We start from the raw sequence: 16,712 nt of genomic DNA on the forward strand, positions 1-16,712 counted from the left end.
GACGGTGCCAGCCCTGGAGGACGTGTAGATGTTACTCATCTAAATAGCCTATTTCTATTTCGATGTCGCGTGCACATGTAGACGCAGCCCAAATCATGGGACCTCACGCCAGCGAGACGCGGGGAGTGGCGGTGTGCCGGGCCGGGTAGGAGCACGCCCCTGTCGGAGCGGTGGGAACGGCCGCAGGGAATAGGCAGGCTGGGGGCTACACCGCACTCGTGCCCCGCTCTGGGGCCTAGCGGCTCTGCACGTCCGCATTTAACAAAGGGCTTTGTGGCGGGAGCAGGACTCGTTCCATCCGCTTCAAATCCACGTGCCAAGTGTCCCGCAGCCGCGCTCCGGCGCCCGGGCTCCAGCGGCTACGGGGCGGCCGCGGCTGCAGCGCCGGCCCCTGGAGGCCCCCGCAGGCGAGCGGCGTGGGGTTGCCACGTCCGGGTCCGCGCTCGGGGCCCTGGCCGGAGGCCGCCGCCCTGCGGAGTTCCCCCCTCCCGCACCCCGCCGTGGCCCACAGCGCCGCGTGCGCGGGCACTTACCCGCTGCTCCCACCTCGGCCCCGCCCCCGCACCACCCCTGGCGCCTGTCGCGGCGGTGTCGTCGTGCGCGTCACCGGCCCCGGCCCCGCCCCGTGACTCCGCGCCGTCGTGGGCAGGAGGGCCCCGCGCGGGAGGCGAGCGGCTGTGTGACGTAGTGCGGTCACGTGGCGCGGCGGCGGCGGCGCGTGGAGCGGCGGGCTGAGGTACCCGGACTGGGGCGGCGTCCCCCGAGCGCCTCCCCCGGGCTCAGGCAGCTGCGGGGCGGCCCTTTCCCCGGCGCCTGGGCCTGCGCGCGCCCCTCACAGCCGTGGCAGCGTCCGCGCCCCCCGCAGCACCCCAGTCCCCCGCGCTCCCCTCTGCCTTGGCAGCGTCAGCGCTCCCTGTGCCCCCCCCGCCTTGGCAGTGTCAGACCGCCCCCGCCTTGTATCAGCGCTCCCTGTGCCCCCCCCGCCTTGGCAGTGTCAGACCCCCCCGCCTTGTATCAGCGCTCCCTGTGCCCCCCCCGCCTTGCATCAGCGCTCCCTGTGCCCCCCCCGCCTTGTATCAGCGCTCCCCTGTGCCCCCCCCGCCTTGGCAGTGTCAGACCCCCCCCCGCCTTGTATCAGCGCTCCCCTGTGCCCCCCCCGCCTTGGCAGTGTCAGACCCCCCCCGCCTTGTATCAGCGCTCCCTGTGCCCCCCCCGCCTTGCATCAGCGCTCCCTGTGCCCCCCCCGCCTTGTATCAGCGCTCCCCTGTGCCCCCCCCGCCTTGGCAGTGTCAGACCCCCCCCCGCCTTGTATCAGCGCTCCCCTGTGCCCCCCCCGCCTTGGCAGTGTCAGACCCCCCCCGCCTTGCATCAGCGCTCCCTGTGCCCCCCCCCCCGCCTTGGCAGTGTCAGACCCCCCCGCCTTGCATCAGCGCTCCCTGTGCCCCCCCCCCGCCTTGGCAGTGTCAGACCCCCCCGCCTTGCATCAGCGCTCCCATGTGCCCCCCCCGCCTTGGCAGTGTCAGACCCCCCCCGCCTTGCATCAGCGCTCCCTGTGCCCCCCCCGCCTTGGCAGTGTCAGACCCCCCCGCCTTGTATCAGCGCTCCCTGTGCCCCCCGCCTTGGCAGTGTCAGACTCCCCCCGCCTTGTATCAGCGCTCCCTGTGCCCCCCCCGCCTTGGCAGTGTCAGACCCCCCCCGCCTTGTATCAGCGCTCCCTGTGCCCCCCGCCTTGGCAGTGTCAGACCCCCCCCGCCTTGCATCAGCGCTCCCTGTGCCCCCCCCCGCCTTGGCAGTGTCAGACCCCCCCCGCCTTGTATCAGCGCTCCCTGTGCCCCCCGCCTTGGCAGTGTCAGACTCCCCCCGCCTTGTATCAGCGCTCCCTGTGCCCCCCCCGCCTTGGTAGTGTCAGACCCCCCCGCCTTGCATCAGCGCTCCCTGTGCCCCCCCCCGCCTTGGCGGTGTCAGACCCCCCCGCCTTGTATCAGCGCTCCCTGTGCCCCCCGCCTTGGCAGTGTCAGACCCCCCCGCCTTGTATCAGCGCTCCCCTGTGCCCCCCCCGCCTTGTATCAGCGCTCCCTGTGCCCCCCCGCCTTGTATCAGCGTTCCCTGTGCCCCCCGCCTTGGCAGTGTCAGACCCCCCCGCCTTGTATCAGCGCTCCCCTGTGCCCCCCCTGCCTTGTATCAGCGCTCCCTGTGCCCCCCGCCTTGGCAGTGTCAGACCCCCCCGCCTTGTATCAGCGCTCCCTCTGCCCCCCGCCTTGTATCAGCGCTCCCTGTGTCCCCCCCCGCCTTGGCAGTGTCAGACCCCCCCGCCTTGTAACAGCACTCCCTGTGCCCCCCCCGCCTTGGCAGTGTCAGACCCCCCCCGCCTTGTATCAGCGCTCCCCTGTGCCCCCCCCCGCCTTGTATCAGCGCTCCCTGTGCCCCCCGCCTTGGCAGTGTCAGACCCCCCCGCCTTGTATCAGCGCTCCCTGTGCCCCCCCCTCCTTGGCAGTGTCAGACCCCCCCCACTGCCTTGTATCAGCACTCCCTGTGCCCCCCCGCCTTGGCAGTGTCAGACTCCCCCCCCCACCTTGTATCAGCGCTCCCTGTGCCCCCCCCCGGCCTTGTATTAGCGCTCCCCTGTGTCCCCCCCCGCCTTGGCAGTGTCAGACCCCCCCCGCCTTGTATCAGCGCTCCCTGTGCCCCCCGCCTTGGCAGTGTCAGACCCCCCCGCCTTGTATCAGCGCTCCCTGTGCCCCCCCCGCCTTGGCAGTGTCAGACCCCCCCCACTGCCTTGTATCAGCACTCCCTGTGCCCCCCCGCCTTGGCAATGTCAGACCCCCCCCCCCACCTTGTATCAGCGCTCCCCTGTGCCCCCCCCCCCGGCCTTGTATTAGCGCTCCCCTGTGTCCCCCCCCGCCTTGGCAGTGTCAGACCCCCCCCACCTTGTATCAGCGCTCCCTGTGCCCCCCCCGCCTTGGCAGTGTCAGACCCCCCCACCTTGTATCAGCGCTCCCTGTGCCCCCCCCCGCCTTGTATCAGCACTCCCTGTGCCCCCCCCGCCTTGTATCAATGCTCCCCTGTGCCCCCCCGCCTTGTATCAATGCTCCCCTGTGCCCCCCCGCCTTGGCAGTGTCAGACCCCCCCACTGCCTTGTATCAGCGCTCCCTGTGCCCCCCCCCGCCTTGTATCAATGCTCCCCTGTGCCCCCCCCTGCCTTGGCAGTGTCAGACCCCCCCACTGCCTTGTATCAGCACTCCCCTGTGCCCCTCCCGCCTTGTATCAGCACTCCCTGTGCCCCCCCGCCTTGGCAGTGTCAGACCCCCCCACTGCCTTGTATCAGCACTCCCTGTGCCCCCCCCCCGCCTTGTATCAGCACTCCCCTGTGCCCCTCCCGCCTTGGCAGTGTCAGACCCCCCCCGCCTTGTATCAGCACTCCCTGTCCCCCCCGCCTTGGCAGTGTCAGACCCCCCCACTGCCTTGCATCAGCACTCCCTGTGCCCCCCCCGCCTTGGCAGTGTCAGACCCCCCCACTGCCTTGCATCAGCACTCCCTGTGCCCCCCACTGCCTTAGCAGTGTCAGACCCCACCACTGCCTTGCATCAGCACTCCCCTGTGCCCCATCACTGCCTTGGCAGTGTCAGACCTCCTCCCCCCTGCACCCTCTCACTGCCTTGGCAGTGTCAGCCCCCCCATACCCCCACTGTCTTGCATCAGTACTCCCTTTGTCCTCCCCACCTTAGCAGTGTCAGACCCCCCCTTGCACCCACCACACTGCCTTGCATCAGCACTCGCCTTGTCCCCACCCACCTTGGCAGTGTCAGACCCCCCCCCACGCCCCCTACTGCCTTGTAGCATCAGCACTCCCCTGTCCCGTCCCCCCGTCTTGGTGGTGTCAAACTCCCCTGTGCCCCCCCCACTGCCTTGCATTGTCAGTGCCCCTCTGCGCCCCCCACTACCTTGCAATGTCCGTGCCCCCTCCCCATCAGTGTGCAAACTTGTCAGCCATAAATGCTACAAATGAGTGTTCCAGACTTCACTTGATGTGTCCTGTTTCCCTATATAAGTCCTGTTATTGTATGAGCTATGAGGAACAGACATCTAAGCAATTTTTCTTTCAGTTATATGTAGCCAGAGTTTTACCTTGCTTCTGTCAATGATTGGATAGGGTCAGTAATTCCATCAGCTTATTTCACTTCCATTGGTTTACTCATATTGCATCCAGCGCTCCCGTATATTACTGAAATTTGCTGTTTGCACAAAGAAAGATTGTTGCTGACATGTTAATAAGTGTTTAATGCTAAGGGCAAGAGAACAACCACACAGGGTCAGACCTACAGTCCATCTAGCACAGTATTCCATCTTCTGACGGTGGCCCAAGCCAGCTTCCCCAGAAGGAATGAACAGAGCAGGCAGTCATCAAGTGATCCCTCTCCTCTCACCCATTTGCACATATGAATGATCCTTTCCGCAGGGAACTATGTTTTCGTGTAACTTTGCCTCCATAAAAAACAGTAACAAATCAGCTAGCTGAAAAAAATCTCGCTTGTTTTGGATACAGGGCCTGGGGAGCAGTAGGAAGAATCCAAACTGTTTGCATTTCAGGACAACCATGATGGCTCTTGTCCGGCTTCATTTGGTTTGGTGCAGTCGTACCCTTCCAAGATGTCCTATGAGTGGCCCTAACAGAGCCTTGGCAGTACAGGCTAGTGCTACTGCTCAGTGGATGCTTAAACAAGAGAAAGTAGCAGAGCTACACAGGATACTAGCCTCCCGGTCCTGCACCCTGTGGAACAGCAGTCTGCTGAGCAAGAGAGCACTCTCTGCAGCCTCCGCCAGTCCCGAGGAAGTGATGCTGACTAGTAAGCGGTATGGCGTGCAGAGGCTGCCTTTCTCCTATCTTTCTGACAGCGATTTAGCTTTTTTTGAGCGACTTATACCTGGTAGAGTCATCACAGACCCAGATGAATTGAGACCGTTTAATGTGGACTGGCTGCAGTCGGTCCGAGGTAGGTGTTTTAGCATTTTGACACCTCTTACCCGCTTTTTACCATGTTACCAGTATGAAAAATCTGCAGAGAGAAACCTCGGCTCTCTAATGCCAAGTTTCTTCTGCTGCTTGTTGATACAAATCTTACACAATCTGCTTTGGTTCTTATAACTGATTGAAATGTTTCATTCAAGAGCTACTTTCCTATGGTGTTTTTGGTCAAAACTCTGATTTTTGTCAGAATTTTTCACTGGATTAAAAATAGTCCCCAGGCAGCTCTTTTAGCATCAAAGAATCCTAAGGCTGGAAGAGACCTCAGGAGGTCATGCAGTCCAGCCCCCGGCCCAAGGTTTTGGTTAAATGTTAAGCCATTTTTTGTTTGCCTATACCCAATATTTTGCCATGCTTTTGAAATGGTTCATTTTACAGTGAAATTCATTGGTTATGTTTTAATTGTTTTAATATTTTTCTTGAAAAATTTCTAAGACTATGTATCTACCTTCAAAGTAAGGGGGCTAATTTGATATCTTCAAATCATCAAATCTTCCTTTATCTTCCTGGTGGAGGTAAGTATTTGGTGCTTTCCTGGAAGCTGGTCTAAAATGCCAAAGTAACTGTAGATGTGTGAAATCTGCAAACTACTTGCCCTGAATCATCGTTAAACTCACTGACCCACTAAGTATTCAGAACAAGGTGTTAAAATTCCTTCCTGTTGGTGTGATTCTTCCCTCTTCAGCACAGGTGGCTGTTATTTTTGAGAATGTGATTGTTACTGGAGTTTTCTCTCCACTTATTTATTCTCTTGTTATGGAAAATAGTGTGTGTTTCTGTGATTACCAATTGCAAGGCAGTGAAGCAGATGGGAATTGAAGATTTGTCTTTGTGGTCAAATTTAGTTTGATACCATGCTTTTTCTATGGTAAACACTTGCATATCCAGGAGCCCTGGGACCAGGAGTTTGCCGGGTAGTCAAATATTCTGGATAATAGCAGTGCATAACACTAAAGGAAAACAAGATTAGATATTAAGAAAGAAACAAAAAGATATGCAGGGCACTTTATTTACCAACAACGGTAATAATGTACACTGTAAACTTATATACTGTATTTGCTGTATGTATTTGTGTTTACTCTCACTATACTGCCTTGTGGGTTATCCTGGGAAGGAGCAAGGCAAAGGGAGTAAACCCTGACAGAAAATCTGGAGGGGACTCCTAAGGCGGTTCTGTGCCAACTTCTGGCATTGACCCAGCAACTCCTGCAGCTGAGCTGGTACCAGATGTAGAGGTTATCCTCTCCTTTGGACAATATCAGTAAAGCTGAGAGGGGGACACTGGGGTCTGGGCAGCCCAGGGCCCCAAAAAAAAAATTGCCCAGGCCCGCGCCTGGAGAGGTACTCCAGCATCACTTAACAGCGTTGAACCAACACGGGAGGTAACAGATATCGGTTATAAGCTCTTGCTCGACTGGCGTAGAGAACAGGCGCCAGGGTTGCCTTCGATGGTGGGAGAGATCATCGCATCTCACTGGACAGTCACTGCCCACCTCAAGCGGGGCAGCCCCCAGCCAGTAGGGTACTGTCCCTCCGCAGTTCACCTGCCTCACTGGGTGTGTGAGGCTTAAGGTTCCAAACCTGACAAGTGACTGAAATTTGAGAACCAGGCAAACCAATAAAAAAAATCAACCAGAAAAGGAAACCATCAAAGTTTTAAGCTTGTTTGCTGGAATGTGTGGACTATGCTGACTGGTTTGACTGAAGATCTTCAGGACTTCAGCGACATCTGAAAGACCGCTGTCATCAATGAGGAACTGAAGAGGCTCCAAGTTGACATTGCTGCTCTGCAAGAGATGCAACTCGCAGATTCGGGATCTCTAAAGGAAAAGGGCTACGCCTTGGGTAAAGCCCAAGAAGAACCCAGGGAGCATGGTGTTGGCTTTGCCATCAGAAACACCCTTCTACAAATGGTGGAATTAGTCATGGGCGGATCAGAAAGACTCCTTCAGGTCATACTTCAGACTTGCGCCAGTCCTGTCCACCTGATCAGCGCTTACGCTCCAACCCTGCACGTCACACCAGAAGTAAAAAACAAGTTCTGTGATGTGCTTAGTTCTGCCGTAGTGCAAATACCTGCTCGCGAACAACTGTACATTTTGGGTGACTTCAATGCAAGAGTTGGAGCCGATCGTGACTCATGGCCTTCCTGCTTAGGCCACTTCAGTGTGGGAAAAATGAATGAAAATGGACAGTGTCTTCTCGAACTTTGCACGTACCACAATCTGTGCATCACAAACACATTTTTCCAAACCAAGCCACAGCGCGGTGTGTCATGGAGACACCCACACTCAAAACACTGGCATCAACCAGACGTGGTCATCAGTAGTCATAATAACCTCAAAAACGTCTTTCTGACATGCAGCTGTCATGGTACCGACTGCGATACAGATCACTCACTAGTTTTCTCCAAACTCAAGGTGACACCCAAGAAGCTGTACCACTCTAAACCAACTGGAAGGCCCCGCATTGATGCCAGAAAGACAGCAAACTCAGAGAGAGCCAAAAAGTTCAGAGACCCCCTCAAGGAGAATCTGCGCAGCAGCCTTGGGGGTGCCAATGTGACATCCAGATGGCAGCATCTGAGGGGTACAATTTACAACACGGCATTGTCGGTGTTTGGAAGAAGAGCTAGAAACACAAACGACTGGTTCGAAGCTAACTCCGATGAGATGATTCCAGCCATCGAAAAGAAGCGTGCTGCACTCCTGGAGTACAAATGCTCACCGAGCCAGAGTACCCTGCAAGCACTCAGAGCATCCAGAAAAACAGTACAGCAGACAGCCAGGCGCTGTGCCAACAACTACTGGCTCGAGCTATGCAGCAGCATCCAGACCAGTGCTGACTCTGGTAATCTCAGGGGAATGTACGAGGGCATCAAGAAGGCATTAGGACCCACCCAGAACAAGATGGCACCTCTGAAATCCAAATCTGGTGAAGTCATCACTGACAAAGCCAAACAGATGGAGCTCTGGGTCGAGCACTACTCCAAGCTGTACTCACGCGAGAACGTTGTGGTTGATACAGCCCTCAAAGCCATCAAGCTCCCACCAGCAATGGACGAACTGGATCAGGAACCAACTGCGGATGAACTGAAGAAAGCCATCAACAGTATTGCAGTAGGAAAGGCCCCTGGCCAGGATGGTATACCACCAGAGGTAATCAAGTGTGCCACGGACACCCTCCTGGAACCCCTACATGAGCTACTGTGCCTGTGCTGGAGAGAGGGAGAGGTTCCACAGGATAAGCGCGATGCTAACATCGTAACCTTGTCTAAGAACAAAGGAGACAGAAGCGACTGCAACAGTTACCGTGGAATCTCCCTCCTAAGCATCACTGGTAAACTGTTCGCTCGCATCATCCTCGGTAGGCTCCAGAAGATTGCTGAGAGGGTGTATCCCAAATCACAGTGTGGATTCTGCGCAGAGAGATCTACTGTTGACATGGTCTTCTCTCTGAGGCAGCTGCAGGAGAAATCAGGGAGCAGAGGAAGCCACTCTGTATTGCTTTCATCGACCTGGCCAAGGCCTTCGACTTGGTCAGCAGGGATGGACTGTTCAAATTGCTCCACAAGATAGGCTGTCCACCACGGTTACTCAAGATGATCCAGTCTTTCCACGAAGACATGAGAGGAACCATCCAATATGACGGCACATTATTGGATGTTTTCAACATCAGGAGTGGCGTCAAACAAGGAAGCATCCTTCCTCCGACATTGTTCGGGATCTTCTTCGCACTCCTCCTGAAGCATGCCTTTGGATCTTCAACAGAGGGCATCTTTTTGCCCACAAGATCTGATGGGAAACTGTTAAATCTTGCAAGGCTGAAAGCTAAATCTAAGGTGCGGGAAGTCCTCATCAGAGATATGCTGTTCGCAGATGACGCTGCTGTAGTGTCACACACAGAAGACCAGCTTCAGAAACTGCTGAATCAGTTCTCCAAAGCGTGCAAGGACTTTGGGTTTTCCATCAGCCTAAAGAAAACAAACGTACTCTGTCAGGATGTTGCTGAACCTCCATCAATCAGCATTGACAACTATACGTTAGAGGTCGTCCATGAGTTTGTTTACCACGGGTCCACCGTCACTGACACCCTGTCATTGGAGACTGAGCTAAATAGGAGGATCGGAAAAGCAGCCGCAACTCTGTCCAGACTCAGCAAGAGAGTGTAGAATAACACCAAGTTGTACACCCACACCAAAATGCAAGTCTACAGAGCCTGCATCCTCAGCACCCTCCTTTACGGCAGCAAGTCTTGGACCCTGTATGCCCGCCAGGAAAAGAGGCTGAACGTCTTCCACTTGCACTGCCTCAGGCACATCCTTGGAATATCATGGAAGGACAGAGTGCCCAACAACGCCATCCTTGAGCAAGCTGGAATCTCAACCATGCACATCCTCCTCAGGCAGCGTCGGCTCTGCTGGCTTGGCCACGTCCACAGGATGAATGATGGAAGGATCCCAAAAGCCATCCTGTATGGCGAGCTAGCCTCTGGCAAAAGACTTCCCGGACGCCCCCAATTGCGCTACAAAGATGTTTGCAAGAGGGACCTCGGGGAGGTAGACATCAAGCTGGAGAGCTGGGAGGAGCTGGCAGATGATCGCAGCAGATGGAGGCAGGAACTATCCAAGGGCCTTCAGAAGGGTGAGATGAGGATCAGACAGCTAGCAGAGGAGAAATGAGCCCACAGAAAGCACAGTAAGGACCTGCCAGACACCTTTTACAAATGCAACAGATGCAGCAAGGACTGTCACTCTCGTGTGGGCCTTCACAGTCACAGTCAATGCTGCAAATGATGATCCCAAATGGAACTACGAAGGGTGTGATCCATAGTCTACATAGACTGAAGGATGCCTACTACTACCCGTGTACTTATGAAATATGTAACTAAAATTTACTTCTGGTTAAAATGCCAGTTAATTGAGAGTTCTGTATAATAGACCAGATATGAAAGAGTTTACTGTAGTACAGGTTGAACCTCTCTAGTCCTGGACTCTCGCATCCAGCAACATCTGTAATCTGGCATGATTTTAATTAGCCCAATGACCAACTTTCCTGTGATCCCACAAAGTTTGCTTACAGCCACGAGTACTGGCTCTCTGTGTTCTGAGCCATTATTTAGCTGAGGTTTACCGCAAACGTCTTCTAAGAGCCCAGTAAGTAGTGGAAGTGTTGAGAAAATTGGTAGACAATATTGACCTCCCATGATCTGTCAGATTCTCTCGTTCGGCACCAGTCGAGTCCCATGGGTGCCAGACAAGAGAGGTTCAGCCTGTAGTCCATGTGAACAGTATTTCAGGGAGAAGTGAAAGTCACCCTTTATTACGTCTGGCCAGTTATCCAAGTTCTATTGGAAAAATCCAATCACAGGTTATTTGCCATAACTTTTCATTTACTCTCTCTCATTTTGTAACCATCTCACGTCCACGCTATGGCAACACACTAACTAATTGTAAAATGAGAATAATGGTAAAGTGCTTGGAGAGGTATAGATAAAAAGCTCTGTTTAAGAGCTGGATGTTATTCCTGTTATTACAGGACCCTGCTTCTTGTTCAGTCCATCAATGCCATTGGAGCACTGCAGGAATTTTGCTTCTTGCATGGTTTTTCCTGTGTTTCTGGACCAGGGCACAAGGAACCTTCCCCTTCCCTCCTCCAATTGAACCTCATGGTGCAGGTGTCCCTGGCATATAGTTTTGTCACTAGATAAGGTGGGAAGTGTTTTCTTTTTGGCCACCGTCCTCGCTTCAGATTGATTTTACCACAGTGTGCTGGCATTGCAGGTTGCAGTAAGATGTTGCTGAAGCCACGGACAGCGGCAGAAGTATCTGAGATTCTCAGGTAATTGACACCTTTCTGACCGATCTTTGCTACTTACTGCTTCTATTTTGCTGTCTCAGAATTCTGTCTTTCCTCTACTCTGCTTTTTCATACAATTTGACATTGCTACCAGATTTAATCAAGAAGCTAGTTAATGTGTATGAATGAGCAAAATCCAGTCTAACTAGTGAAAGCTAGACCAAAAGAGCTTTCAGATAGCTAGAGAAAGTTTCTCACTAACAACATGATCACTGAAAGCAACTTACCAAAGTTATGAATATCACCTGAGAAACATCTGTCTGCTCATATCACAGATCTGTGGCCCTGATTAGAAAAGGATAAATAGGTGTGAGGGCTGTAGGGGTTGTATGTCCCATCACTAATGACATCTCTGCTCCACTAAACTGACCTGTTTGGAAACAGAGCCAATAGTGGAAAGGGATCACCATCTGAAGGTCTCAGCAGCTCAAGCTGAAGGAGAGAAATAGCCAAAGCCTGCATCCATTGAGGTCAACACCAGCTCTCCCCTGCATGTTAGTGATATATAGTAGGGCCCTTATTTAACAGCAGTACACAGCCTTGCCACTTGATGGTGCAGACAGTTAAAGGATGAACATGGCTTACAACAACAGTGTGTGAGCTAATACTAGGTGTGTTACGTCAAGTGTGAAGGGACCCTAAAGCCTTTTGTCTTCAAAGTCTGCTTTATGAAATATTTCCTAGCCCGCTGCAGCTGTGTATGCTAATACAGTTGGAACTTGCAGGAGTCTGGATGTGTCTTGGTTCAGCAACAAAAGAACAGCACATCTTCTCAGTTGTCATATGCTTTAGAGGAGATTTTTGTAGTGTGTTAGATACAACAAGGGGAACTGAAAGTATTTTAATGTGATCAGATAACCCGTATCCTGGGGAGCACCCCTGCAATGCAAGAACTGGTTGTGGCACTTTTCCTTTTTGAAGGCTTCTTGCTTGTAAACAGCTCTCCAGTATTCTGTATCCCTTCTAACCAAGAAATTGGCCTTCTGGTCTTCGTCCTTCTTTATTACTCCACTCTGTACAGATGTGTGAGATCTAAACAGGAAATTCACTTAAGCTATGCGATTTTGGAATTAGATTGTAAGCGCTGCATCCTTTTTCTTGGAGGTGACAGAACCAATTACGGGCTTCCATGGGAAGAAGAAAGAAGTGCTGACAGAAAAGAAAATCCATGAGATGAGGTGGAAAGAACACTCGTCAGCATGATAAAGATGTGCTACCAAAGGCAGCTGCATCACCAGTCAGTTTCTCAAAGCAGTTGATTGCTGTTTGGAGTAGAAATATTGTATCATGCAACTGAAACTGCATAAAGAGATGGTCCTAAATACATATACCTTTATCTAAGGCCTACTGGAAAATTCTGTTCGTTGTGTTTACAGAACAAATAAAAAGCTGTTCTGTGTTCATCAGCTGGGGGCATCAGCAAGACTTGTGGTTTCTCACTCTGTATCTGAACCTGGCCCTTTGTCACTCAGTCAGGTGTTAGGAAGGACATGATTTAATGTTAATAAGGACAACCAGTTCATCCAACAGCAACGAAGAGTCCTGTGGCACCTTATAGACTAACAGAAAAGTTTTGAGCATGAGCTTTCGTGAGCACAGACTCACTTCTGAGTCTGTGCTCACGAAAGCTCATGCTCAAAACTTTTCTGTTAGTCTATAAGGTGCCACAGGACCTTTCGTTGCTGTTACAGATCCAGACTAACACGGCTACCCCTCCGATACAGTTCATCCAGGTGCACATGAGAGCTCATCTCCCAGAGGCAGGCAGAGGGGAGCGAGGCTCTGCCTCTGAGCAGTGTCACCACTGAGCAGTGTGTTCCCTTTCAGGTACTGTAACAAGAGAAACTTGGCAGTAACTCCCCAGGGAGGTAACACAGGCCTTGTGGGGGGCAGCGTTCCTGTCTTTGATGAGCTCATTCTCTCCACAGCGCTGATGAACCAGGTCATCAGCTTTGACGCAGTGTCTGGTAAGTGTAGTCCTTCTGGAGTGAAGGGCTCACCTGTTAGCCTTCTGAGTCTTTTCCTCCTTCTGAGAGGTGGTTGTATGATATTGGGGGGGATCCAGATGATCAGCACCATGAGGAGACATCAGGAGTTTCCTGAATGTAGGAGTCTTCAGATGTAATTTTGAATGGTAGGTGGGGCTAGAGGAAGGGAAAGGAGTACCTGCACTAATCCCAGGTCTGCGCAGGAAATCCAGATGAGATGCCCTCTTACGAACTAGAGGGGAGGGAAAATTAAAGGGTGAAAAATACTTAGTATCCTCCATATTCCTTATGCTTATCCATGGCCTGCGTCTACTGATGTCACTGTCAGCACTCCCATAGACTTCAGTAGGGGGCAAGAGAGACGTGAGTGGAGTTGTTTGGGATGTGAACTGTGAATCGGGGTAGGTGTTGTGGGGGAAAGGGAGGTCCTCATTGCTTACAGCTGTCCTACCTCTCTAGGAGTGGACATCTTTGTGTCACACTGTAGCTTAATTATCTTGTTTCAGGAACTCTTGTGTGCCAGGCTGGCTGTATCTTACAGAACCTGAATCAGTATCTCGAGGAGCATGACTTTATCATGCCACTTGATCTGGGAGCCAAGGGCAGCTGCCACATTGGTGGTAACGTGGCAACCAATGCAGGCGGCCTGCGGCTGTTGAGGTACGGCTCGCTCCGAGGGACCGTTCTGGGATTGGAAGTGGTAAGACAAGTGTATTGTAGCCACCCTGTGTATCTGAACTTCTTTGTCTCCTGTAGCATGCCGCCACCTGGCTTTTGTATTCCTCTTACTTGAGAGGCGTTCATCATGTCCCAAGCTGGAGGGGCTGCAAGCGCTTTGGAGGGTGGGATTGGAATTCAAAATGACAGTGACAAATTAGAGAGTTGTTCAGAAATCAGCAAGACGCAGTTTGGTAAAGACAAGTACAGAACATTCCACTTAGGAAACACAAATACACAACTGAAAATGGGGCACAGCTAGCTGCTTGGTTGTACAGCTGAACAGAATCAGGCCTTGTAGTGGATCACAAATTACATCTGAGCAGGGCCCTACCAAACTCACAGCCATGAAAAACGCGCCAGGCTCTGGGAAATCTGATCTTTTGTGAGCTTTTACCCTGCACAATACAGCTTTCACAGGTAGACCAGCAGGTTTCTCCAGGTGGGCTTGCTGACCAAAAGGGAGTTGTGTGTTGTCACCAGGTTATTTTAGTATTGCTGCTCTTACTTCTGCGCTGCTTAGAGCTGGGCAGCCAGAGAGCAGAGACCATTGCCTGAGCACCCAACTCTGAAGGCAGCACCCCACCATCAGCCATGCAGAAGTCAGGCTGGTAGTAGGCATCCTTCAGTCTATGTAGACTATGGGTCCCGCCCTTCATAGTTCCATTTGGGAATCATCGTTTGCAGCGTCGACTGTGACTGTGAAGCCCACACAAGAGTGACAGTCCTTGCTGCATCTGTTGCATGTCGCACCCTCCTATACGGCAGCGAGTCTTGGACCCTGTTTTTGGCCTGGGTAGCTGGACTGTTGGCTGAGGGCTCAACTCTGTAGGTAGTAGCAGAAAAGTAAGGGTGGCAATACCATACCCAACTATCCTTCTGCACTGCTGCTGCCAATGGCTCTGCCTTCAGTGCCGGGCTCTAGGCCAGGACCTGCCACTCTCTAACTGCTCAGCTCTGAAAGCAGCACAGCAGTGGTCAGCAGAGCAGAAATTAGGGTAGCAGTACTTTAACCTCCTCTACAGTAGCCTTGTAACACTTCCACAACTCTCTGGGGCAGGGCCAGTGTTCCCTCTGATTTTAGCCATCTGTGTGTGGAATAACTTTTCTGATGTGCACTGAGGCATGGGCAGATGTGAACCACCAGTAGAAACACATGCTGCTGGCTGCTACCAGCAGTGGGCGCTCTGCTAATCAGCCAGGCAGAATTTGAATCTCTCCTGGCTGGCTGCCCAGGTTCTCAACTTACAGGGAGTACCCATCAGGACTGCTGCAATTACAACACTGTGAAATTTCAGATTTAAATACCTGAAATCATGACATTTATGGTTTTTAAAATCCTTTGATCATCACCTTGACCAAAATGGACCATGAATGTGGTATGACCTTACATATGAATTAACAGCATGATGAATTTGTGAAAAAGGCTAATATAATTCTTGGGTGTATTAAGAAGAGTGTGGTATGTAAGACACGGGAAAGAGTTGTCCGGCTCTGCTTAGCCCTGCGGAGGCCTGAGCTGGAGTCGTGTGTGTCCAGTGATAGGCCCAAACTTGACAGAGGGATGGAGAGAGTCCAGAGGAGAGCAACCAAAGAGGCGAAAGTTTCCGATAACTTGGACTATGAGGAGGGGTTAAAAACCTGGCATATGTAGACTTGAGAAGGGTTGAGAGGGACCTAGTGACAGTCTTCGAGTACATTAAGGCCTGTTGTAAAGGGACTGTGCTCAAGTCCCTGTGTCCACTGATGGGAGGACAAGCAGCAATGAGTGTCATGCGAGAGTCAGATTTGATGTTAGGAAAAAATAATCTAACTCTTCAGAGTAGATGGGTCTTGCAGAAGGCTTCTAAGGGGTGTGTGTGGATTCCCCACCTTTGAACACGTGGGACAAACACCTGTGGGGATGGTCCAAGATTACTTGGTCCTGCCTCAGCAGAGGGGGCTGAACTATAGATAGCTCCTGAGGTTACATCCACTTGCCCCCCATTCAAATGGTTCTGTGCTGTCGGGTTCTCCAGATTTCCTGCCATCCTGTCATTTAAAACAGTACTTTTGTAGCTCTCCTGAAGCAGTGTTAACAGGAGACTGACCATGCATATTTATTGATACAGACCTGTTTTAAAAGTTAACGCCAACATCCTCTTTTAACCACTGTCTCACTGGTGACTGCCAGTGATGGTATCTGGCTCTAGTGCTGAGAAGTGGGGAGAATGCCCTTCTAGATAAAGATGGGAAATTGTGATGTTGTGACCCTACCTGTAGCTCTCTGTTAGTGGCTGCTCACTAGGTAATCTCAGGACCAGCAGCCTCAACCTGTCCAGTGTCAGGCATTTTGTAGAACACTCCCTTACTTGCATTGTTTTCCTGTCTGTCCTGCCGTCCTTCCATACTTCTGCTGATTTCAGTGGCATGGAAATGCTGTTTATCCTGCTTCAACACTGCTGTTATTGTTGCTCTCCTTGAAAGCCTGGGAAGCAGTTACATGGAAAGAGTCTTAGTCATTAGCAGAACAAACCAGACATTATTTGCAAGTGCAGTATGGCACCAAAAACAAATGCCAGTTCAGTTTTATTCTGCATGTGCAAAGGTGGTCATGGAAGAGGGCTGAGGCAGACATCAGGTCTGGAAAATGTCAGCTCAAACCATTAAAGTTTGGCAAAATAGGCAACGTCTGTAATCTGGCATGATTTTAGTTAGCTGGTGTGATGGGGTTCAGGGGTCCCCCTGCACTGCACCCCGTCCGCTGGCAGGAGTGACTCTCACTCAGCAGGTACAACAGGAGGTTTATTAGGCAACAGATGCCCAGTTTCTCACAGAAGCGACAGTACAGCAGTCAGAGACAGTCCTTCCAACCCGTCCTGGGGAGAAGACCCCGAGGGGTGCCCCGCTAGGGTGTAGCTTTCCCCCTCCTCAGGCTGGCTGCCTTCCAGCTCTCTCTTCCCCTAGCCTCTCACTGCCGTTCCCCGATTCAAAAACCCAGCTTGGCTCCTCCCTCCTCTTTGTTCAGGGAAGAGGTGTTACCTGCCAGTTGTAGCCCCAGGGTCATCCTTAGCCACTGGGAGCTGCTCTGCTTGCCTCTCACATCCAGCCTGACTCACATGCACTCCCCCAACTCCATCACACTGG

At 52.5% G+C, this 16,712-nt stretch overlaps 1 protein-coding gene across 8 annotated transcripts in view; it reads left to right on the forward strand.

The window, feature by feature from the left end:
* Positions 1 to 633: 633 nt before the first annotated feature.
* The window catches only part of D2HGDH (D-2-hydroxyglutarate dehydrogenase), a 45,095-nt gene continuing 29,016 nt past the window's right edge, over positions 634 to 16,712 (forward strand). For 7 of the 8 annotated variants that reach the window (XR_012646750.1, XR_012646751.1, XR_012646752.1 and 4 more), the window contains exons 1-5: positions 634 to 736; positions 4,544 to 4,991; positions 10,806 to 10,863; positions 12,709 to 12,848; positions 13,376 to 13,569. Coding sequence is in view for 5 of the 8 variants with exons in the window: in XM_075003713.1 (XP_074859814.1) it covers positions 4,595 to 4,991; positions 10,806 to 10,863; positions 12,709 to 12,848; positions 13,376 to 13,569 (789 nt within the window). In the remaining 3 variants the exon portion in view is untranslated. The remainder of the gene's footprint in view (positions 737 to 4,543; positions 4,992 to 10,805; positions 10,864 to 12,708; positions 12,849 to 13,375; positions 13,570 to 16,712) is intronic. The other variant, XM_075003711.1, reaches the window with a different exon arrangement.

The sequence above is a fragment of the Carettochelys insculpta genome, chromosome 10 (genome assembly GCF_033958435.1).
Source record: "Carettochelys insculpta isolate YL-2023 chromosome 10, ASM3395843v1, whole genome shotgun sequence".
Classification (NCBI taxonomy): domain Eukaryota; kingdom Metazoa; phylum Chordata; order Testudines; family Carettochelyidae; genus Carettochelys; species Carettochelys insculpta.